Source organism: Megalobrama amblycephala, linkage group LG22 (genome assembly GCF_018812025.1).
Source record: "Megalobrama amblycephala isolate DHTTF-2021 linkage group LG22, ASM1881202v1, whole genome shotgun sequence".
NCBI lineage: Eukaryota > Metazoa > Chordata > Actinopteri > Cypriniformes > Xenocyprididae > Megalobrama > Megalobrama amblycephala.
The window spans coordinates 29,105,634-29,130,819 of record NC_063065.1 but is presented as its reverse complement, the minus strand read 5'-3'; the positions used below and the strand labels follow the sequence as shown (position 1 = coordinate 29,130,819).

At 37.3% G+C, this 25,186-nt stretch overlaps 1 protein-coding gene across 2 annotated transcripts in view; it reads right to left on the bottom strand.

Moving 5' to 3' along the window:
- Window positions 1–25,186, bottom strand: part of pard3aa (par-3 family cell polarity regulator alpha, a) — a 299,284-nt gene that overhangs the window by 24,824 nt on the left and 249,274 nt on the right. For both annotated transcript variants that reach the window (XM_048175193.1, XM_048175191.1), the window contains 2 exons: window positions 7,506–7,609; window positions 5,402–5,485 (listed from right to left, as the gene is read on the bottom strand). In XM_048175193.1, coding sequence (XP_048031150.1) covers window positions 5,402–5,485; window positions 7,506–7,609 — 188 coding nt within the window. The remainder of the gene's footprint in view (window positions 1–5,401; window positions 5,486–7,505; window positions 7,610–25,186) is intronic.

The window sequence follows — 25,186 nt, the reverse complement described above, 5'->3', positions numbered from 1 at the left end:
TGTATGTTATAGTCAGAATTGATATAAAGTCAGATATAAAGTCAGAATTTCAATATAAAGTCAGAATATAAAGTCAGAATTGTGTTATAAAGTCAGAATTGTATGTTATAGTCAGAATTGTGAGATATAAAGTCAGAATTTCACAATATAAAGTCAGAATTGTGTTATAAAGTCAGAATTGTATGTTATAGTCAGAGTCAGAATTGTGAGTCTTCAGAATTTCACAATATAAAGTCAGAATTGTGTTATAAAGTCGTTATAAAGTCAGAATTGTGTATATAAAGTCAGATATGTGGTCAGAATTGTGAAGTAATTACAGTCAGAATTGTGTTATAAAGCTTGTCAGAACTTATGTCTTCATAAGTCAGAATTGTGAGATATAAAGTCAGAATTTCACAATATAAAGTCAGAATTGTGTTATAAAGTCAGAATGTGGGGAAGTTATAGTCAGAGTGAGATTTGTAAAGTCAACAATATAAAGTCAATATAAAGTCAGAATTGTGTTATAAAGTCAGAATTGTATGTTATAGTCAGAATTGTGAGATATAAAGTCAGAATTTCACAATATAAAGTCAGAATTGTGTTATAAAGTCAGAATTGTATGTTATAGTCAGAATTGTGAGATATAAAGTCAGAATTTCAATATAAACAATATAAAGTCAGAATTGTGTTATAAAGTCAGAATTGTATGTTATAGTCAGAATTGTGAGATATAAAGTCAGAATTTCACAATATAAAGTCAGAATTGTGTTATAAAGTCAGAATTGTATGTTATAGTCAGAATTGTGAGATATAAAGTCAGAATTTCAATATAAACAATATAAAGTCAGAATTGTGTTATAAAGTCAGAATTGTATGTTATAGTCAGATTTGTGAGATATAAAGTCAGAATTTCATAAACAATATAAAGTCAGAATTGTGTTATAAAGTCAGAATTGTATGTTATAGTCAGAATTGTGAGATATAAAGTCAGAATTTCACAATATAAAGTCAGAATTGTGTTATAAAGTCAGAATTGTATGTTATAGTCAGATTTGTGAGATATAAAGTCAGAATTTCACAATATAAAGTCAGAATTGTGTTATAAAGTCAGAATTGTATGTTATAGTCAGAATTGTGAGATATAAAGTCAGAATAAAGATAAACTATAAATGATATAAAGTCAAACATTCAGAAATAAAGTCAGAATTGTATGTTATAGTCAGAATTGTGAGATATAAAGTCAGAATTTCCTATAATATAAAGTCAGAATTGTGTTATAAAGTCAGAATTGTATGTTATAGTCAGAATTGTGAGATATAAAGTCAGAATTTCAATATAAAGTCAGAATATAAAGTCAGAATTGTGTTATAAAGTCAGAATTGTATGTTATAGTCAGAATTGTGAGATATAAAGTCAGAATTTCACAATATAAAGTCAGAATTGTGTTATAAAGTCAGAATTGTATGTTATAGTCAGAATTGTGAGATATAAAGTCAGAATTTCACAATATAAAGTCAGAATTGTGTTATAAAGTCAGAATTGTATGTTATAGCGTCAGATCACTTAAAAGTTCATCTTTAAAAACACTAATAATTTAATAACACTTTAATAAAACTGTAATAACACTCTCATTTATCAGTTATATGGAAGCTTTTTTCCGCCACTAAATAAAAAAAAAGGTAATTGTGACTTTTTATCTCACAATTCTGACCTTTTTTCTCAAAATGATATAAAGTCAGAATTTCACAATATAAAGTCAGAATTGTGTTATAAAGTCAGAATTGTGTTATAAAGTCAGAATTGTATGTTATAGTCAGAATTTGTGAGATATAAAGTCAGAATTTCACAATATAAAGTCAGAATTGTGTTATAAAGTCAGAATTGTATGTTATAGTCAGAATTGTGAGATATAAAGTCAGAATTATATGTTATAGTCAGAATTGTGAGATATAAAGTCAGAACTGCACAATATAAAGTCACAATTCTGAGTTTTTATCACGCAATTCTGACTTTATATTGTACATTTCTTACTTTTTTTGCAGAATTGCGAGATATAGACTCGCATACATATAAATGTAAGTCAATGCGACACTGTCCAATTTGCAAACTATCAATCCTAAATATTATTCAAGATTATTCTATCTCAATACTGACAGACTATTTACTCAAAAGCATGCATTTTCCCATCAAAGTAAGGACATTTCATACGTAATATAATCTCCTTTAGTATCCTGTGTGACAATGAGCACGTTTACATGCACACCAGTAAGCTGATACCTAACCAATATCAGCTTATTGAAATAACCAGTTTTCCCCGTTTACATCCAAACCAGTAAACTGACAAAGCAAGTAAACCGCGTTTACATGACTTTATTAATAAATCGGTTATTTCCCTGTAGTGACGTCAAAACATAATTACTTGCGCATCTAATTCTGAGTATTCCATATGTCATGTCAGTTGTGATGTTAAATAAAGCTTGCATGTCAGCGAGAAACGTACGGTTCATATATTATTCTCTCATGCAGTGAACCACTTCTACTTCTGCCGCATGAGAGATGGGAACAAATTTTTTAAATTTTTGGGGTCTTAAAAGATTCTGTGTTTGCGTTATATTTCCTGCGAAATGCTCGCTCTGTCTGGATGCGTTTAAATCTGCACTAAGTGTGCGTTTCTGTCACGTATCATACATGTGCACTTCAATAAGCCTACAGAAAGCAGGTTAATGCATTTACATGGCGCGTGAAATCGGGGTAAGAGCCAAAACCGGTTTATGCTTAAGCCGTTTATGACCTTACTCCGATAAAAGAAAACGGGTTACCGCGTTTACATGACCATGTTCGTTGTCGGCTTATTAAGCATAATCGGCTTAAAAACGTGCATGTAAACGCACTCAATGCGATATCAAAGAGAATTTGGAGCAAATATGCCATACATCCGAAAGAGCATTTTTAGTTCTATTGAGTGAATCCAGACTTGTACAGTCAACTGTACAGTCAATGGCTTTAGAATAACCAGAGTCATCCGTCTCTTGAGCGATGGCCCAGAAGACTAAGCGAGAAGGACACCACCTGTTCGTATCCACTGCCTTTAATTGAATAACAATGCAATCAGGATCCATTTATGCCGAGCAATTAGACCCTGACTTGTTTGCCGTGAACACCGGTCATGTGATGAGATCTCGTTACTGGAGTCATGTTTCCGCAAGACTCTGTGTCTGTGTAATTTTCTGAGATGTCATCCGCCTCATGCTGTTGGCAGAGAGCAGACACTGGTCATTTTAGAAGTTCAAGCTCTGAGCCCTTGCTGTCACCTCAGTGCCCTCTATCAAGATGCTAATGAGTTAACGTTCAACACCTCCCACCAATCACGCTGCAAGAGGCTGATGAAGCCATTACAGACGGGCTGCTGTGGAAGTGCGCCATTGTGATTGGGTGAGTATAATTGACAGCTCTGATAAGTTATTAACTAAAGAATCAGGTGTGTGACACATTATAACACTGAGATTTATACAAGGACATGCTGACAAGGACAGATTGCTACCGAATGTGAGCAGGGAAAAAATGATGGTAATGTATGAAAAGATACATATACATATAAGTGTGAAATGAACACAAAGAGTGGCATTGTCACTGGAATATGAGAATGTTTCAATTCTTACGGTGTAGCCATATGTAAGCAATAAGGTACTCGAGGCTGTGCTGTATCGTGAATAAGTCACGGCTGAAGGGCGCTGTTAGGCACGACGTGACTTATTCATTTATTCATAAACTTTCACTAAATGCATTCCTTCCACCGGAAAAAAATAGTCCCTGACTGTGAACGGCAACAGAAGTTACATTATTGCGCCATTAGATGGCGACAAAGAGTTTATGAATGTGTCAGTCAGTAGAGAAGACTTATTTGTTGTGAACATGGAACAAGACGCAACTGACAAATGCTTTGACTAGCGCTGTCAGTCATGGGAAAACCCCTTAACTGTTAAAAGGACAAGATAATACATCGGACATTTAAACAGATTTTTATTATGAACATAGGACTGACCTGAAGGAAAATGCTAAATATGAATGCAGGTAATAAACTTGCTCACTCAATCTCTTTCTCACAATACTCCTCTACATAATACAGCAAGCTTTAATGAACAATATCGAATGAGAACATACAGTTTACGTTGCTAAAGTGGTTGCTAAGGGTGTTGTGTAGTGATACACAGAACCGATGGGTGAAGCAGTCATCAGAATCAAGGACAGGAACTAACTGTTTTATATAATATAATATAATATAATATAATATAATATAATATAATATAATATAATATAACATGACATAACATAACATAACATAACATAACATGACATAACATAACATAACATAACATAACATAACATAACATAACATAACATAACATAACATAACATAACATAACATAACATATTCATTGCAGGCTGTGGAATCATTTATATTGTTTAAATTAATGCTTAATAATAGTGTTTCTATTGTAGGTATTATGTCAAGCATATTAATGATTAAACTAAGTTCTGAATATTAGTTATTGGGCATTTAAAATGACATTTTTATTATTATTATTATTATTATTATTATTAATAATAATAATAATAAATCTTGTAACAGTTGTACGTAACAGTCATGATTTTTTGTTTACTTGTTTGTTTGTTTGTTTGTTTTGGCTTGACATTCATTTTATATACCAGCATCAAATTAGGTCTGAAAAGGCTGTGCTTTTTTATATCTTATAAATATCTCTCCAAAAATCCTCTTATAGTAGTCATCTACGAAATTTTAACACTTTTTTCATTTATTTGCACCTTCCTTTTATCATTTTGTGTTTCTTACAACAGCTGACCTTGGATGTTGTGAATGACCCATAATATGGATGAGCTTTTAGTCAGATTGGCTAAAGCAGTTTAGATGAATTGAGTTGGCCGGATTGAGGTTTTCCTATAGCAATAAAGTTACCTAATTTATTCAGCGCCATGCCCCGTATCCCCTTTGTCCTTCTGGAGGAGAGCAGGGTGTTTAGCAGTGTCTCATTCCTTTCCTTTATGTGGCGTTACACACAGTCTGAGCTGCTGTAGCTTTGCTTTCATTATGGAGAACATACAGTAGTTACAGAGAGTCCCACAGACCCACATTTGAGAGAGCGCCATACTGTCAATATGTCCTTGAGGAATGATTAAAAACTACCTTAAATGGATAGTACATGCTAGGGAATAAAAGTCAACTTCTGTATATACACCTTGAAGGAAACGTGTCAAGGTATTAAAAAAGTAAATTTAAGGATGCAGAGGACACAACTGGATTATGAGCAAGAGAAAAACAAAAAACAAAACATGGTCTATGGAATGAGCTGACAAGAATAAAATGAATTCAGGATAGACAATGTTTTTTGTAGAGCTTTACCTTCTATCTCTGGCACTGAAAGGCACCACATGGATTCCTAGGGGCCCGCCGCCATTGGACACCTCAACCGGCTTTAACATTTCACTAGGGACATTGATAAATGAGGGGAATGTGAGCACAAACTAAATAGAAGAAAAGAAGTAAACAAAGAAAAGGCAATACATAAAAAGTTTAGAAGATGACAGAGCGGCTATGAGTAGCTATGAGCTACTGCGCTGGAAGCTAAGGCTAGTTTAGAACCAGCCAAGTGTGAGTCCATCTATAACTCCAGGGGCCATTAAAACACACGGGTCGATGGAGGAACCAAACAGACACTTCAATTAAGTGATTAGGATCAGATTGAGCCCGGTAGTGGGCTAGCTCTGGGTTTTTTAAAAGTCAGGGAGAACGCTACACCTGTGAGAGAAAAACACACATGGCAAGAATACACGGGATAAGGTGAGGACAACAAAAATCAGTAAAAAAAAAAAAAGAATGCGCACATGAACTAATGAGGTGCTGCATACTTTTCCAGACCGTTTAAAAGGATAGCTCAACCAAAAATGAAAATGATCCCATGATTTACTCACCCTCAAGCCATAGGTGTTTATGACTATCTTCTTTCAGACTAACACAATCTGAGATATATTTAAAAAGAGGCTGGCTCTTCCAAGCTTTATAATGGAATATTGAATATTGAAGGATCCCCTTATTTCGATATAAGAGAAGAGGAGCTTGAATTTGTTGCCCACCCCAATTAGTTTGAACCGCAAGAGGCGTCTAAGCTTACGATACTCCTACATCCGGACGTTATACATCGCTTCAGGGGGTAAGTCGACTTGCACAGTATGCATACGGTCATCCGTCAGAATCTAGTTATTTTCAGTTTATAAAGTTTTAAATATGGAGATTTTTCTTACAAAAACCCATCGCTTCAGAAGGCCTTTATTAACTCACTGGAGCGGTATGGATTATATGTATGATGGATGGATGCATTTCTGGGGGGCTTCAAAACACACACCGTTCACTAACAATATAAAGATTGGAAGAGACAGGATATTTTTGAATATATCTCTGATTGTGAGTAAATCATGGGATAATATTCATTTTTGGGTGAAGTATCCCTTTAAGGCACGTTCACCCAAAAAAATCTTTTGGAACACAAGTTAGGGCTATTATAATTAACTAAAACTAAAATGATTTAAAAACATCTTGATACTTGAATAAAATAAATGTTAAGTGAAATAAAATATAAAAACAAAACTGAAACAAAATTGAATAAAATATAAAATGGCCAGGCTGCTATTTTCTAAACAAATGAAGTATGTTCACAGTCTGTATGCAGCTGGAAGCATTCTGTGAAGATTTTAATTTCACCTCATTATTCAGTGAAAATATTCCTCTCCACCACACTATTTTAAGTCATACTCAAACTTCAAACTTGCGTCACCCGAACAGTTATGTGACACACGAAAACAAACCAATGGCATTTGACATCACTGATGACAAATTTTCCACACAACATATTTGAATATACACTAATGAGTTTTAAGAACAGGAATAAGAAACAGAAAATATCGATAGTTTCTGAGCAAGTTTACCCTGAAAACACCATCCATCTGCCACTGGTCAGCAAAAAAGATAGCCCCGCCCCAAACTCATGCCATTGGTTGAGCTGCTGTTATGTTGTTGGGCTAGTCGAATTCTCAAGCAAACAGCAATGTTTTGAGTCTTTTCACTTTTAACACTTTTTAATCAACATGTGTTAATTTGTTTTCTAATACTAAGCTGTTATATGAAAAAAAAATAAAAAATAAAATACACTTAATTGTTAGATTTAAATCTTAAGATGACTATATGCTATATGCATTGTGTGGACTACTTTTATAATAGTTTTTGTTGCTTGACAGCCACTGGTTCACTGGATTCTCATTATATAGAAAAAGGCAGTCTGGACATTTTACTAGATATCTCATTTGTGTTCAATTCTTTTTTGTTTGTTTCTTCAAGAAATTGCTTGAGCACATAAGATGATTTTTGGATATTGTTGGATACACAAAGGAGGTTCCAAGAAAGACATAAAGCGTATTCAAAATCATTTTCTCGCATTTCTGTGATGACTTACTCAAGTGACGCCGATTCTACACAGGAATCTGCCCGTCCCACCGGTTCTATCCTCCCGTTCTTCCCGTTGTCTGTTCTCTCCTCATCTTCTTCTTCTTCTTCTTCCTGTGGGGAACCAAAGAAAAACACTGTGTCAATTGGTTATACCTTACATCTCACATAAAGCCCCAGTCTCTGTCTCCCGCTCTTGCTCTAATCTAATTGAGTGACCATAATGGCTGCTGTTTTAAATCAGGGTGACAGTGAGAGAACAGCCAGCACTGGTGCAGTTGTGACATCAGGGTGTGCCTTTGAAAAGATGGCTGTAATCGATTATTCATATTCAATCAATCAGTCTGGGGTCGCCCGCGCTCAGGTCTGCCGCTAAATCGGATTAAGGGAAGAGTTGAGTGGATACTCATTTGTTTCTTTCACTATCCTTATCTAATTTCCTTTTCTCTGTCTTTCTATTTCTCAAGCTCTTGACACGTCCGATATGTGCAGATGTCATTTACGATTCTTCAAAAAATGTATAACAATAAGGTCTTGTCAAATAATGGGGGCAGGATTGAATTCAGGGTATCCCATCAAACATATTGACAGGATGACCACAAAAAGCCTTTTAGCTGCCATCATTGAAATGTTTAGTCATGCCTAATAGGAAACAATGGCCCTCTTTACATTCAGCACTGACATGCATTTCAAATCTGGATATTCTATAGCTGGACTGAATTTACACCTTGCTTTTCAGTGAGTCTTCAAAGTCAGATATAATCACTATGGAAGCTTGTCTATGCCATGAAATAAAAAATAAAAAAAGGTAATTGTGACTTTTTAACTTACAATTATGACTTTTTTCTTGCAATTCTGAGTTTATATATCACAATTCTGACTTTTTTTTCTCAGAATTGTGAGATATAAACATAATTGTGAGTTTAAGTCAGAATTGCGTGATATAGTCAGAATTGCAAGTTATAAAGTCTGAATTGCGTGATATAAAGTCAGAATTGTGTGATATAAAGTCAGAATTGTGTGATATAAAGTCAGAATTATGTGATATAAAGTCAGAATTGCAAGATATAAAGTCAGAATTGTGTGATATAAAGTCAGAACTGCAAGTTATAAAGTCAGAATTGCGTGATATAAAGTCAGAATTGTGATATAAAGTCAGAATTGTGAGATATAAAGTAAGAATTGCAAGACATAAAGTAAGAACTGCAAGTTATAAAGTCAGAATTGCAAGTTGTAAAGTCAGAACTGCAAGTTATAAAGTCAGAATTGTGTGATATAAAGTCAGAACTGCAAGTTATAAAGTCAGAATTGCGTGATATAAAGTCAGAAATGTGATATAAAGTCAGAATTGTGAGATATAAAGTCAGAATTGCAAGATATAAAGTAAGAACTGCAAGTTATAAAGTCAGAATTGCAAGTTGTAAAGTCAGAACTGCAAGTTATAAAGTCAGAATTGTGTGATATAAAGTCAGAACTGCAAGTTATAAAGTCAGAATTGCGTGATATAAAGTCAGAATTGTGATATAAAGTCAGAATTGTGTGATATAAAGTCAGAATTGCAAGATATAAAGTAAGAACTGCAAGTTATATAGTCAGAATTGCAAGTTGTAAAGTCAGAACTGCAAGTTATAAAGTCAGAATTGCGTGATATAAAGTCAGAATTGTGATATAAAGTCAGAATTGTGAGATATAAAGTCAGAATTGTGTAATATAAAGTAAGAACTGCAAGTTATAAAGTCAGAATTGCGTGATATAAAGTCAGAATTGTGAGATATAAAGTCAGAATTGCATGATATAGTCAGAATTGCGAGTTATAAAGTCTGAATTGCGTGATATAAAGTAAGAATTGCAAGTTATAAAGTCAGAATTGTGTGATATAAAGTCAGAATTGCAAGATATAAAGTAAGAACTGCAAGTTATAAAGTCAGAATTGCAAGTTGTAAAGTCAGAATTGTGATATAAAGTCAGAATTGTGTAATATAAAGTAAGAACTGCAAGTTATAAAGTCAGAATTGCGTGATATAAAGTCAGAATTGTGAGATATAAAGTCAGAATTGTGAGATATAAAGTCAGAATTGCGTGATATAAAGTCAGAATTGTGAGATATAAACTTGCAATTCAGAGAAAAAATGTCAGAATTGGAAAGAAGTGTAGCCCAAATATATAAATTTATTGGATATTTATGAGTTCACGAAGAGAGAGAGAGAAAGAAAGGGGAAAAAAAAAAATTACAAGACAGCATGTACACTCATTCCTGCAATTGCATCCTTTGTGGCTGAGAATGCATGTTAATTTAAGTCTAAAAGGGATCAAAGAACAAAAACATCTCAAATCTAGCTTATCTAATGACAGCGGAATATATTCCACACATTAATTTCTCTCGAACCCTTGACTGGGGATCATTTCCAAAGCCAAGTGAGTGTCTAGACACGGGGCGAGATTCTGCAATGGTTTGTTAACCATGGATATTAATATTCCAGTGGTCTCACCCTTAACCTTCCCCTCTCAACAAAATGTCAAGCACATCTAAATAAGCGCTTCTCCGTCTTTATATGGAAATGCATTCAGTCTTTTCAGACAGTCACCCTCCACCACACGCATCCGTGAGTCTGAAGAGGATGACTGGAGTCCTATTTTCCTCTGTCTGTATTTTTTTTTATTGTTGTAGAGGTTAAAGAATGAGTGGAGGTCATGAAAATTTTATTAGCAAACCTCCAAAAAAAAAAGCAGCACCAGGTCTGTTACCTTATTCTGGTGAAAATAAGTCAATTGCCTCTCCAAACACAGTCGACTGTCAGTGATTTAGCAATTTGCAGCCTAATACAATGATTTTTTTTTTTTTTTTTTTTCCTTCCTACAGAAACGGCAGGATTTTTGCCTTGATATCTCTGTGTAGGGTTGGAAGAAATCTTAATTATATTTGATCCAGAATATTCAATCAAACCTTGTCACCCACGGCACTGTATTAAGAATTATTGCATCAATTTAGGTAAGATTTCCTAATTTACAGGTATATACGTCTCACTGATTTTCAGTCTTGATATCTGAAGTCTGGATGGAAATGAGACAATGTTTACATGACAATGTAACAAAACAATTATGTAAATACAATATTTACAGTTTATCCACCCGAAAGGAAAATATATAGGAATATTAGAAAAGCAGGAGAATGAGTTAATCTATGTCAAGAACATGTCCAATCAAACCCACACCTCGCTCAACCAAAAATAAAAACATGCTAACAAAGATCTATTTTATTATAAATGAAGAATTTTTGCATTGTGACATTATTTACCTCCACTAAATTCATTATTTAAAAAATCTCATTAAATGTTGAATAATGACAATCAATTGATTATATGTTATTGAACTCTCTGGAGCTCCTTGTGTGGCAGTCAAAAGTGACAGATTTTGTTTTATTCTTATTACAACAATGAAATGTATGTACTTAACTATATTTTTGTTCGATAATGTTTATATTTACTGTTTTTAGGGGATTTTATGGTACTAAATTATAGCAGTATATAATCCATTTACAACCTGTTTTTAACCACTTTTTGAGCAAAGACCTGAAAATGACATTTCCAACTTAAACTGTCATAAACCTTGAATGCTTTGGAGCACAAACTGAAGTTTGGTCTCTTATTGAAGAAGACACGTGGCAGATTATTGCGGAAGTGAAAAAAGTTTATTTATTTATTTACTTTTATTTTTACTTAAGCAAACAACGTTATTAAGTAAACAATGTTATAAAAATTTAAATTTATTGTTATGAAAAAAAAAAAAAAAAAAAAAAAAAAAAAAAATCACAAAAAGACCACTTTAAAGTTTTATAATAAATACTGTATATATATTTTTTTAAAACATGTTTTAGTCTAAAACTGTGAGAAAATCAAAGCCATAAAAAAAAAAAAAAAAAAAAAAAAAAATTGAGGTTGATATCTCCAAAAATGAGCTTTCAGTAAGATTTTGTTCTGGGCACAGTAGTAAACGTTTCCACTAAATTAAATTAGCTTCCCATTCATTTCCAATGCGCTCATTTTGTACTGCGAGGAGCACAAGTGTGATTATTTTTTTTAAGGACCATTTAACCTTTTTGAATCATGTTCATGATTTTTGTGTGTGTTCACATAGCAAGTGTCAAAACCTTTACCATTTTTCGTACCATTCCAATGAAGAAAAAAAAAAAAAAAAAAAAGAGGAAATATAAGAGAATGAAATTGAAGTTCTACCAGGAATATTTAATGTCAAGTCATCCTTCGTAATAAGTCTGGCCAATCACTGCTTGACACCTGGTATAAATGAGCACTGAATTCTCTATTTCATGTTCGGCAGTTGATGACGCTGACTTGCCCCTCCATCCTCCCCACCACCACCAGGTTGGCCCCGTCCATCCATCGGGGGTAGGCTCCACCCCTGCCTTCATCTTCAGGCAGGATCAACCGAATCTGCATCCCCAGGATTCGGACGAAGGATGGGGCCTACGCCAAAGAACTTCAATACAACTAAGCATGAAACGTTGTACCATGTTTAGTTGTACCGTCCGTCACTACCATCTGTTTATACTTTACGGAATAAATAACATATAAACGTTTACCTGCCCTCTGAGTCTTTATGGTAGAAATGCATTGAGTAGTTGGAGTAGTGAACGTTTCAAGTGACATGAATGCAGCTGTGCTGGAGTATCTCTATTCAGCTGTGAATTCTTCTGTCTACAGCCAGAGAATGAGCTTATTAGCAATAAGAGATAAATTAGAGCAGTGAGGAAGCATCACATTGGACCTTGAGAGCCGGTCCAGACGGTTGTGGACAGGAGAGAATGGTTCCTGACACAAAGTCACTCAGCACAGAACACAAAGTGTTCGCTTTGCCAGGTAGCAGCAGTAATGACACACAGAAAACGAGGCTGGATGCCAGAAGCTCCATTGTCCAGTTTTGTACACCTGCCAAATGCCAGCTCCAATGAAAATCTCCTGCATCAGCCCACCACAGGGGGAAAAGGTCATTTTATGGGTGTCCCAAAGGCGAAGATCCACATCAGCTTTAAGGGATGAATCCAACTGCTGTCATTTGGGTGCTTAAGGCATCTGCTGATATGTGGCGACTAAAAATAAGAGTGTTTGTGTGTGTTTGTGAGCTTGGGTGAAGGCCAGAAGCCACTCAGTGCAGCAGTTACAGGAAGTCAGAGGTTACAAAGCTGGCGATTAGACAGACAGTGCATTATATTATTGTTCCTGGCAGATGCAGGAGGTCGGTCACATTGAGAGACTGCTAGATTTTAAGGAGCTGAAGGGAGTCAGTTTTCCAGAGGGAACTTGGACTATTCAACTTATTTTTAATGGAAGAACGGCGCAGCCATTTGTAACGAATGTGCAAGGCTTCCGGCATCATACGCTTCTAGCTGTTCTAGCTACACATAAATAGTGTGTTATGCTATTATTGTAAATATAAACACACTGGTTTGATGCGCAAATAGTTTTACTGCTTACTGCACTCCGTTATTCTTCTATTTATTTACCTATAGTGGCTAATGAATCGTAAGTCGCACACATTGATGGTTGATATCCAGAACGTTGGATGAAATCCAAACAAAGCCCTGCATGATTCTACCAAAGCCTAGCTGGAGGGCTTGAAGGTCACATCTGTGGAGAGAACCAGTGTTTGACCTCCAGAACTACCAGAGGAAATCAGGAAGTGCTGCAGTTGACAGTGGTGTAACATGACAGTTCATCAGTGGAGGTTTAGCCTCTAGCATTGGGTCTAAGGTCGAATTTACGCACAGAGATCGCAATAGTTAAAGTAAGCATGGAATGGAAGTTGTGATAGTCTTTTTTTCCCTACTTTGAGGTATCACTGAGAGAAACACCTTCTGGAACAAGAACAAATGTAGGGCGGGGCTTGATTTTGTCCACAGGGAATTGATTGGATGGTTGTGGTTTGCTATTGGTGGATCTCATGTGAGTGACAGGTTCCCCCAAACTCACAACAGTAAACATGTCATCAGAGAAGAGAAGTCGCTGCAAGAGGGAAACACAATAAGGACCCTACTAGAAGAAAAAAGAATGCTTAAATTAGCTGAAACTGGTTTGCTGGTCTTGGTTGTTTTAAGCCGGTTTTCAGCTGGTGTAGCTGGTCTCCTAAGTCTGAGCATCTGAAAAGAGTCTAATTAAGATACCAACTGTCTGTGTACAAACCTGATTCCAAAAAAGTTGTGACACTGTTCAAATTGTGAATAGAAACAGAACGTAATGATGTGGAAGTTTCAAATTTCAATATTTTATTCAGAATACAACATAGATTACATATCAAATGTTTAAACTGAGAAAATGTATCATTTTAAGGGAAAAATAAGATGATTTTAAATTTCATGGCATCAACGCATCTCAAAAAAGTTGGGACAAGGCCATGTTTACCACTGTGTGGCATCCCCTCTTCTTTTTATAACAGTCTGCAAACGTCTGGGGACTGAGGAGACAAGTTGCTCAAGTTTAGGAATAGGAATGTTGTCCCATTCTTGTCTAATACAGGCTTCTAGTTGCTCAACTGTCTTAGGTCTTCTTTGTCGCATCTTCCTCTTTATGATGCGCCAAATGTTTTCTATGGGTGAAAGATCTGGACTGCAGGCTGGCCATTTCAGTACCCGGATCCTTCCTTCTACGCAGCCATGATGTTGTAATTGGTGCAGTATGTGGTCTGGCATTGTCATGTTGGAAAATGCAAGGTCTTCCCTGAAAGAGACGACGTCTGGATGGGAGCATATGTTGTTCTAGAACTTGGATATACCTTTCAGCATTGATGGTGCCTTTTCCAGATGTGTAAGCTGCCCATGCCACTTGCACCCATGCAACCTCCATACCATCAGAGATGCAGGATTCCTGAACTGAGCGCTGATAACAACTTGGGTTGTCCTTGTCCTCTTTAGTCCGGATGACATGGCGTCCCAGTTTTCCAAAAAGAACTTCAAATTTTGATCCGTCTGACCACAGAACAGTTTTCCACTTTGCCACAGTCCATTTTAAATGAGCCTTGGCCCAGAGAAAACGCCTGCGCTTCTGGATCATGCTTAGATATGGCTTCTTTTTTGACCTACAGAGTTTTAGCCGGCAACGGCGAATGGCACGGTGGATTGTGTTCACCGACAATGTTTTCTGGAAGTATTCCTGAGCCCATGTTGTGATTTCCATTACAGTAGCATTCCTGTATGTGATGCAGTGCCATCTAAGGGCTTGAAGATCACGGGCATCCAGTATGGTTTTCCGGCCTTGACCCTTACGCACATGGATTGTTCCAGATTCTGTGAATCTTTGGATGATATTATGCACTGTAGATGATGATAACTTCAAACTCTTTGCAATTTTTCTCGGAGAAACTCCTTTCTGATATTGCTCCACTATTTTTCACCGCAGCATTGGGGGAATTGGAGATCCTCTGCCCATCTTGACTTCTGAGAGACACTGCCACGCTGACAGGCTCTTTTTATACCCAATCATGTTGCCAATTGACCTAATAAGTTGCAAATTGGTCATCCAGCTGTTCCTTATATGTACATTTAACTTTCCCGGCCTCTTATTGCTACCTGTCCCAACTTTTTTGGAATGTGTAGCTCTCATGAAATCCAAAATGAGCCAATATTTGGCATGACATTTCAAAATGTCTCACTTTCAACATTTGATATGTTATCTATATTCTATTGTGAATAAAATACAAGTTTATGAGATTTGTAAATTATTGCATTCCTTTTTTATTCACAATTTGTACAGTGTCCCAACTTTTTTTGGAATCTGGTTTGTATAACTTTTATAGTTCTGTTTGAGAAATTAACAGTAGGCTAATAATAAGCTCTAAAGTGGACTGGACTTTATGCTAACAGTCAAAAGCTATGTGAGACTACTACAAAAACAGAGACACTTATTTTCCGTTGTCCTCACTAATGTTCACAGGAACAGAGGTATTGTGGGGAATATCTTAAAATCTATATACAAACATACAGCTCTGCATTTTTATCTGAAAGACTATATTTTTGTCCAATGTAAAGTGCAGGAAAAGTGCTGTAAAGAAAATATAAGGAAGCGGGCAATTTGTACAGACTCTTTCAAACAATGATTGTCCAAATATTTACAAACTCTAATAATAGTGACCTCAGTCCAGTTCCTGACTATACGTACAAAAGTTGGTAATTACCTCCAGTAAAACACACCCAAAAAAACAACACAGAAAAAGCCAAACATAATAAATTCAAGTAGCATGAGAAATTATATGGCTGTCCAAGAATTCTTGTGTCTGGTTGGTAGAACTGGTGACCCTTATGTGACGCTGATAGGGTCGGTAGGTGATACGCAACTGAAACCCACTGAGTTTGTCTGATGTGGAACATTCAAGATGATAAAGAAACAAAATGCTTTACTCAAATGGAGATGAAAGGCCTTCTGTAGGCGCCACAATGTGCCATTATACTATGTCTGTCCTCAGAGGCAACTCCTATTACCTCAATTAGACTGATTTAATTGAACGTGACTTGGGTTTTTCACATCCTTCTCTTAAACACAGGGTCATTTCATCCCACTGCTAAACAAAATCTCCATTACAACAGTCAATGGATCACACTACTCATCATTTTCAAGATGGTTATTTGTATTTGTGTTGGGGGAATAAATGCTAAAAGGACCTAAATGATGACTTAAAGTCATTACCGGACATAAAGCTGACCCACTACTGTAATCTACTTATACAAACACTATTCCACTGTGGTTGGTTTGTGCCACTGTTTATTTGGAGTGTCAAATGAAAAAATATAGCCCATTTGGTATAGACATTTCATACACTTATCATGTCACAGGGGATATTAACAGGCGACTGTAAAATCCATTAATGCACGCCTGTAATCAGGCCTCGTAATATGTCTGTCATCTTGTGCATTGATTAAATCTTAGATTAACTTATTTTTCATCAGAGTATTTCTCATGTCCTCAACACGGATAAAAGAATCGACCCATCAATACAAACAAACATCAACAAAGCCACAAAGAGATGGTATAATTGCGAAAATTAATCTTTATTTTGTATTGTTTTATGAAAAAGACTAGTTGACTTTAAATTTAATAGATTTTTTACCCCTAAAGCACTGTGACATGGTAGAGTGAAAATACCAGATACCACTGTATTGTATGATTAGCATATTCAAATATTGTGGTATTTACAATGGTACTCCAATGATCAAATAATAATATGATGGTTTTACTTTTTTTTTTTTTTTTTTTTTTTTTTTTTGAAAGGGACCATAGCACGATTCTTCTGTAAGATGACATATCAGCTGCAACATCTCTACAGCGATTATTACTTGTCTCCTGTGGAAATTCGGCTCAGCTGTTTGGCGAGAAATGAGAACTGTGTTGGTGTGTTGTCAGTTTGTTGGGCTCATGGGTGTGCCTTAGATGAGTGGGGTGGTAATATTTCCAAGTTTTGAACTCATGCTCAGACACTTTCATATTCCCCTGTAATGGCACCTGTGGGTCAAAAATGAGACTTCAAAGAAACAAGTACTAGTTCTGGGGCAGTAAGGAGTGAGTCAGCACATATAGCACTTTTATTTCAGACAAACAAGCTCGGCACTTGAAATACGACGTGTTCCCTGATTATTTATTTTTTTATTGATTGATTTTTCTGTTTCAGGCATTTTGAGTGGTACTGAAGGCCCCTACAGAGCACGTACTGTGTTAAGTGCGTTAAGAAGAAAATAAAATGAAGCAAAACAAATAAAAACAAAAAAACAAAACAAAACAAAACAAAGCAAACCAAAACCAAATCAAACTAAACCAAACCAAAGCCAGCCCAACTAAACCAAACCCAACCAAATCAAAGCCAGCCCAGAACAACCAAACCAAAACCCAACCAAATCAAACGAAACCCAAACCAACCAAACCAAACCCAACCAAAAAGCCAGCCCAGAACCACCAAACCAAAACCTAACCCAACCCAACCCAACCAAACCAAACCAAACCAAAGCCAGCCCAGAGCAACCAAACCCAAACCCTACCAAATCAAACGAAACAAAACAAAAAACCAAGCCAAGCCAAACCCAAACCCAAGCCAAACCAAACCTAACCCAACCCAACCCAACCCAAACAAATCAAACCCAAGCCACACACTAAACTAAACTAAACTAAACTAAACTAAACTAAACTAAACTAAACTAAACCAAAGCCAGCCCAACAAAACCAAACCCAATCCAATCCAGCCAAACCAAATCAAAGCCAGCTCAGCTCAGCCCAACCAAAATCAAACCTAACCTAACCTAACCTAACCCAATGAAATCAGACCAACCAAACATGAGCAATAGAAATAGTGCTGCTTGACTTAGCAAACACCATATCTGAATGCTCATAAACATAGGCAGCAGTTGAAACCTGGCATCCTGTAATCAATGAGCAAAGTTTTATTTCTGCCACTGTATTTCAACTCTTATTTCCCCTTGTTTAAATCAACAACGACATCAGCCCTTTTAAACCTGTCTCCCCTTTGTTTTTTAAGACACCGCTAATGGTGTATAAAAGTTTGGCTCGGCCAAGGATTACTTTGAGCAAATTAAAGCCAAACAGGTTCTTAATGCTATTAAGTAAATTAAATCAGATACGTGAGCTAATTCACATTTGTCTAGATCAAGGAGAGGAGAAGTTAGCGAGAGTGACCTGCAGTGGGACACGGGACAAAATGTCAATGTCCCTCTCTCTCTTTCTCTCGTTCAGTCAACGAAATGCATCTGTACCGAATACATCATCTGTCAGTTGTGATTTCATACACGCACAAGCAAATCTATCAATGCCACAGCACGCTTCTGTAGGGCTGCAGTATAGTTAAATTGCACTTTTATTAAATTAGGTCAGCTAATTATGAGGGTTTAAATCAATCATTTAGTCAATAATAAAACCTAAAGCAGGCAGTGCCTTTAACTGGCATGCCTTCATCAATAACCACAGGCAGGAATACTTTCTCATATCCCACACAGAGCTTTAAGAGCGCATGAATTATTGAAAATCGAGTTATCACTGCCTGCTTTTGTCTGGGGCCACTTTTGAAGTGATTTGCTGGTTCAGCCGGAGTTTCTCTCTTTGTAAGAATGTCCGACGATATAGTGACAACAATATCACAAGACCATAAGCAAAACCCCAATATTCAGCTGACTGGTTGATCGATTTTCGTTTGTCCATGTGCAATTTCTCAATGGCCAACTTATCAAATATAACATGTGGTCACAGACTTTGTCATTCATGTCTCTTTGCATCAGTATTGTTTCTTAGCTAGATTGTAAACATCCCCCTGATACAGAAAAAGACAGCTCGGGCTACAGTAACTCTGAAATGCCTTGAGCTGAACATCTTGCACACTCATGACTGCTTTTCCATGATTAATCATAATTTAGAGGTGATTAAGAGGGAGGATCGTCCCTCTAATTCCGTATGGAGCTATTAATCTGGCTCTAAGCCATGAAGGTCATTGAACATATGTGTGATTACAAAAAGCAACAAAAACCTGAGATCATAAAGACATTAGCAGAGATCGGAGGATAAAGTGGAAACAGAACGGCAATTTCATGAGTACTCCAGAGGATCATTTTTGGATATGCTGAAACACATCAGTTATTTTTAAAGAGGTATATAACACCTGGAGAGAGCTGTCCATTAGTATTCACATCCATCTCAATGGCGATTTAAAATCAGCCATCTTTACCCATGGGCGCTCAGTTCTGCAGCCAGGTTCCTTTAAACTGTAATTGCCATATGACTAATCACTCTGAAGCTGCAAGAAAATGACATCATGGCAACACTGATTGGCTGATGGCACTATGATAACACACGCAGTCCTAAACACTTTATTAGTGCCTATCCTGAACTGCAATGTGAAATTTAACAGACAATATAGAAAGTATATTATAAATATAAAGTCCAATTCACACTTACAAATTCACAACTGAATCAGGCACTGGTACACAAAACTGCACTATAATGAAATATTTGCAATTTTTTGTCTGTAACAACATAAACTCAGAAGATTATTTTTAGATGAATTATCCACTTAGTATATTTACAAATAGAGATGCTTCATACTGTCCTGTGAATAATTGTGTAGTGATTAGGCTTGATTAACCTAATTTTGGTAGTTCAACACAATGGATGGAAAATGTATTTGATTACATAGATTGTTTGCAGCTTATGCAGTCATTTGTGTTATAATCTAATGTTTTCCAAAGCTGAAGGGTTTGTGTGTGGTCTACAGTCTACTCTTTTCTTATGGAGCTCTGGAATTGGGATCAGAAAAGCAGTTGGATGTGTGTGTTTCCTGGACTCAATGGGACAAGTTAATTGATGGGAATGTACAGCTGGCAGCAATGAATGACAGTGAGGGAACATGGATATCAATTCCTTTGTGTAAATGGCCAAAACATAGCTAAACTCAACACAATACTTTTTTTTTTTTTTTTTTAATCTCATGAGATTGCATTTAGCCAAGACAAAAGGTCAAGGAACATAAGCATTTGCTGCAACCTACAATTTCCTGACATACTTTTGCAAAACACAGCAAGTATAACTTATTATTTTGGTATTGTTTCAACCTGTGTGTGGGAAGCCATGCCGATGGTGTTCCCTCTATGAACCTGCTCACAAAAAAAAAAAAAAAAAAAAAAAAAAAAAACATGATACTGCTAACCTTCTTATCCAAATGCTTGCACCGACTTGCACGTTTAGTTCATGACAGGATATGGCCCTTCCTTTGCCGCTTTGTCTGTATAGGAAGTCTGCTCATTCAAGTGTCAACACTTTATAGGAAGAATCTTGTAAGCACCAAGTTCACTGGCTACATTGTGAAGCCGATTTATAATAGGCCAACAATTGAAATGGGGCAGCTTTTATATTTCAAGACAATACAAATCCACACTTGCTATTCCCACTTGAAAAGCCCATATGCCAAAAGTAACACATACAGCATTTGAGCAGAAATTTGAATGAAGGCTAGAACAAACACAGGAAAGCGGGGAGCAGAGAAGCACGTCACCGTGTGAGCTAAAATTTTTGTTTTATAGAATAAACTTGGCTGATTCCTTTTCCGCCCTTGTTCTGTTGTGAGACAGATCCCTGATATATTGACAGCCTGGGCTACCTGCTGTATTTTTAGACCAATCACAAAAGCATCAGTCAGGTTCAAAGGTGCAACCATCCAAGACATCCTCCCACTCCGGAGTCTGTTCCACTAGGAAAGAATGGGGGGAAAGTCTTTGAAGCGCACCAGAATTCATATGAAGCAGAGAGCAATAACTCAAAGTACCCCAGCAGTTTAAAAGCAGTCCAAAAATAAGTTGGCCTTAAAGTGAATCTCCATGAAGGACTATTAAATCTACACAAATTAGGAGAAGATGAGTACTAAACGACTGCTAATATATGCTATAATAAATTATTAGACTATAAATTACAAAACACTATAGCTGCTTTGTTTTAAACTAGTCATGTCAGGTTTGATGTACTTCACAGTCTGTTCCTTATCAGATATGTGTAAAATTAGACGTGGATGTTCTTCCTAATTTTTCATTTGTCTTCCAAGAAGAAATGGTTTCTTATGTGATATTTTGTGTTTTTTTTTTTTTTTTTTTGTTTATTCCATTGTTATACAATTGTCTGTATGCAATCAACATACAAATATTATATAACAAAATGTTAATACAGCAGTTTAAAGTCAAGTATTCTTTTTAATATAATTGTTTTATTTATTCCATTTTTTTATATATATAAAAATACAGTTATCTATTTTATTTTTTTAACATGGTAATATTACTGGTATAGTTCATCTTCTTCAAACGTATTTGCATGACAGAATTTTATTTTGAAATAACGACTAATTATTGTAATTCATGACTTTTAAGATGGCATTTGAGGGACAGCTGGTTCGGTTTTTAATCATTTCACAGAACTGAACACTAGGCAAAGGCCTCATACTGGTGGGAACGAAGTCTTCATCGAAAATAACAGCATGTGATGCACAATTTACTGTTGAACAGCATCTACCGATGCATATTCATCTCTGCATTCATTATGCTTCACCTGTGGACATCCAGGTTATGGAACTAAGGGACTCCCCGCACAACGGAGACAAGTAAGCCCACTATGCGGTCCCCATCCTGCGGAGACCAATTTGTGAGTGATTTCATTTCCCACAGAAAGAAATAAGCAGATAGACCTTCCACTCAGCCTGTATCTGCATTTCACTCCTTCCTGTCAATTCAGAGAGGGCCACCGCGGACCTTTTCTTCGCCACTCATGCACATCAAATGCGTTTCTCTTTTCTCTAAATGGGCAGAAGGACTCCTCCTGGTCTCCATTCACAGAAGTAGAGCTGTTTACAGTTGGCCGTATTCCTATGGCAACTTAAAAGCATTACGCTCTAATGGAGGCAATAAAAGAACGAAAGCGGCCTGTTGGTACGATGGACATGGACACTGTGGAGTGGACTCATTTGAGACAAATGACTTAGAGCAAAGAAGACACTCACATTATAAACTGGAACAAAGACTGGAAAACAGCATGGAAAAAAAAAAAATCAAATAAATAGGAATGAATTATTCAGCAAGGCTGGGAAATCGGATACTGTCAGTCTCCAAAGTCTATCTTCCACCTCATTGCGTAGCTGTCATCCAAATAAATGGTGCTAGAGTGTTTAGTCTAATAGATGTGGAAGAATAAAGTCCACATAGCTTTCGAAAATTTGTGAATTTTTTGGACCACTCACTATTTGTGTAAACTGTGACACGTCTTCCCTCAATTACCCTTGTTTTCTGGGTATTTAATTGCGTCCAGGTGTAGACCACTTAGCTGGAGAGAGAGCAAGAAAGGGGGATGCCGCTTAATGCCAAAATGGTCTTTCAAAGGAATTTGTCTTTTACAAATGCAAAACCTTTGATGGATGTTAGCGCTTTTCAAGCATGGCTAATTCCCGCAGTCCGTCAACAACAGAGCTTGGATCAAGTCCAGTCTATTTGTGAGGACCCTCCATCTGAGAAATTGCCTGACAAGAACCTCGTTTTACTTTCATTCACAGTTTGTTGCACCATAGTCTTTTACATCAACGCTGACAGTTCTAACATTGGCATTTGAGTAGAGTAACCCCGGATCTTGACTTCCCGCGTACTTTTCATACATCTCCACCCTGCACTCGGAGTTCCCCACCTCTGCAATGCCCTTAGCGTAACAGCAGTTTTCACCACAGTGAGGTTCCAAATTCCCCAAAGTCATTATTGTCTTCTGCTAAGTTGCCCCAGCCTACTATGATTTGTGGGTAATGAGCTGGCAACCGGGCCTGGGCTCAATTATTCTCACTGAGGGAGTGATTTCTCACTCTGTAGAGCAGAGCACAAAGTGCACTCACTAATTCTAATCAGGACATAACACACTCATAATCACCCATGTGGAAATAAAAGAGTGGGTGAAAAGAAAGAGAGAACATAAATAACGGAGTGAAGTATAGACAGGGTTGACATGTTTTGGAGGATGGACTTATGATTACAGGTAAAGGGAGGATGTGTTTTGTCAGAACAACAGATGCAAAGAGTTTCACGCCGTGTCAATAGACATAAGCATCCTTCATTGATCCTCAAGAGAAATTTCTACATGATTCATTTATTTTTTATTATTTTGACAGAGAGAGGAATATTGTCATAAAAACATGGCCTGATTAGACTATTGTTCTGTCAGAACTGTATGTATAAATAGAGAAGGTAGGAAAAGAAGCCAAAAAGTGTGAACCTTGAAAAGCGAGTTTGAGTTGAAAACATACCGGAGGGCTTTGTGACAAAAGACAGAAAAGGGATGTTGTTTCGGTAGCAGAAGTAAATTTTAGCCACTTTTCCACCGAAATTACCCAGAACAATTTTTCCCAGGAACTTTTTTTTCCCCCAGACCTGTTGCTGTCTGCGTTTCCATCTCGGTCTAAAGTAACGTGATGATTACGTCCGGTGCATAGGATTGTACGCGACTTTCCAGTTCCTGCTGGATTTCAGCCTCCACATATAAGCTTAATAATGCCTGAACCTCACTGTTGGTCCATCGGTCGTATTTTTTGAACTCCATTGTTGATTCAAATAGCAAACAACTCTTACTGCACGCACCGCAATAGACTTTTAAAAATGGTGGTTGAAATAAAATCCTGCGTGCAGTCATCCAATCAAAACGCTGTGTGAACTGTCTCACCCCTGAAAAGTTCCTGAACTTTGAAAAAGTACTACTATACCTCACAACCAGGGACTTTCTGAGGGGTAACTTTTTTACCTGGAACTTCATTTAGACCCTTGTTCCTGCGGTCGAAACGCACTGAGTACCACCCCAAAGTCCCTGCGGTGGAAACGCGGCTTATGATGGGCCGCTCACAGTGAGGTTGTCAAATGGTTTTACTGTTGGTTTTGTGTAAGTAGGAACTCCAGTAACACTTTATTTTAGGGTATTTTAACTAGTTGCTTATTAGCATGCATATTACTAGAATATTGGCTATTTATTCTACATTCTTAATCTAACCAATAACTAAACTTAACAACTACCTTACAAACTATTAATAAGCAGTAAATTAGGAGTATATTAAGGGAAAAGTTGTAGTTAATAGTTTATATGTGTTCCCTACTAAAGTGTTACCGGAAATACTAATCGACTACTGTGATGAGCAGGGCAGGCGAGAGCCGTGAGGGAACGGCGCAAGGCCGGTGACGGTGTTGCCCCGGGGTCCGGCCTGACCCGCTGAAGGATGGCCCTCTTCAGGTCGTCGAAGGCCAGGAGGTTCTGTACAGGCAGCTGCTGTGCTGCCACCTGCGACTCACCCGATAGCAGCGGGATGAGTTGCATGGGCCACTGATCCCGGGGCCATCCTGAGACCTCCACGGACTTCTGAAAAATGTCCAGGAAGGACTCCGGGCTCATCCTGCGGGCCCATCTTGTTGAGGGGTAGCTGGGTGGGTGCAGCGAGCTGTCCGGTGGTCTCTGTAGGAACCTCCCAGTCAATCCAGCTCCGGAACCTCTCGCGGTCCTCCTGCTGGACTTGGAGAATGCCCTGGAAGCGGCGCTCCTGATCGGTCCTGTAGGTCCGAGCAGGGCTTGGTGTTGGTCTTGATGCAAGACCGTGAGGGATGAAATAATGTCCACAAACTGAACCACAAAAAGAGGTTGATTGCATAGCGGCGGCTCCCTTCTTCCTTCCCGGGTTTCGGCACCAATGTAACACAGTTCGTAAGTATGGGAAGAAGGAGGCGGGATCCGGCGGACGTTTAACAAAACTTTAATTCCAAAATAAACAAATACAAAACGAAAGTAATGCCTGGCCATACAAATATAATAAAACATAAAATAACATCCAGGCCTGGTCCTCTCTCGTCCTTCACTGTCGTCGCTCCTCCTTTTATGCTCCCGAAGCTCCTCCGTGAGAGACTCAAGGCCGGTGCGCCTCGCAGGTGATGCTCGTTTTCACTTGCGTCACCGGCCTCGCGCCGTTCCCTCACGGCTCTCGCCCGCCCTGCTCGTCACAACTACAGTACCAGAAGGTGGATCATGTGACCTTGGCTGTCGTCACTCTCATTGGTAATTACCGCAAATTGTTTCTGCTCATTGCAAGTTACTCAACTCACTGTCACTTATGTTGCCTAACATTGTCAACTATGTCTAGTTGCTT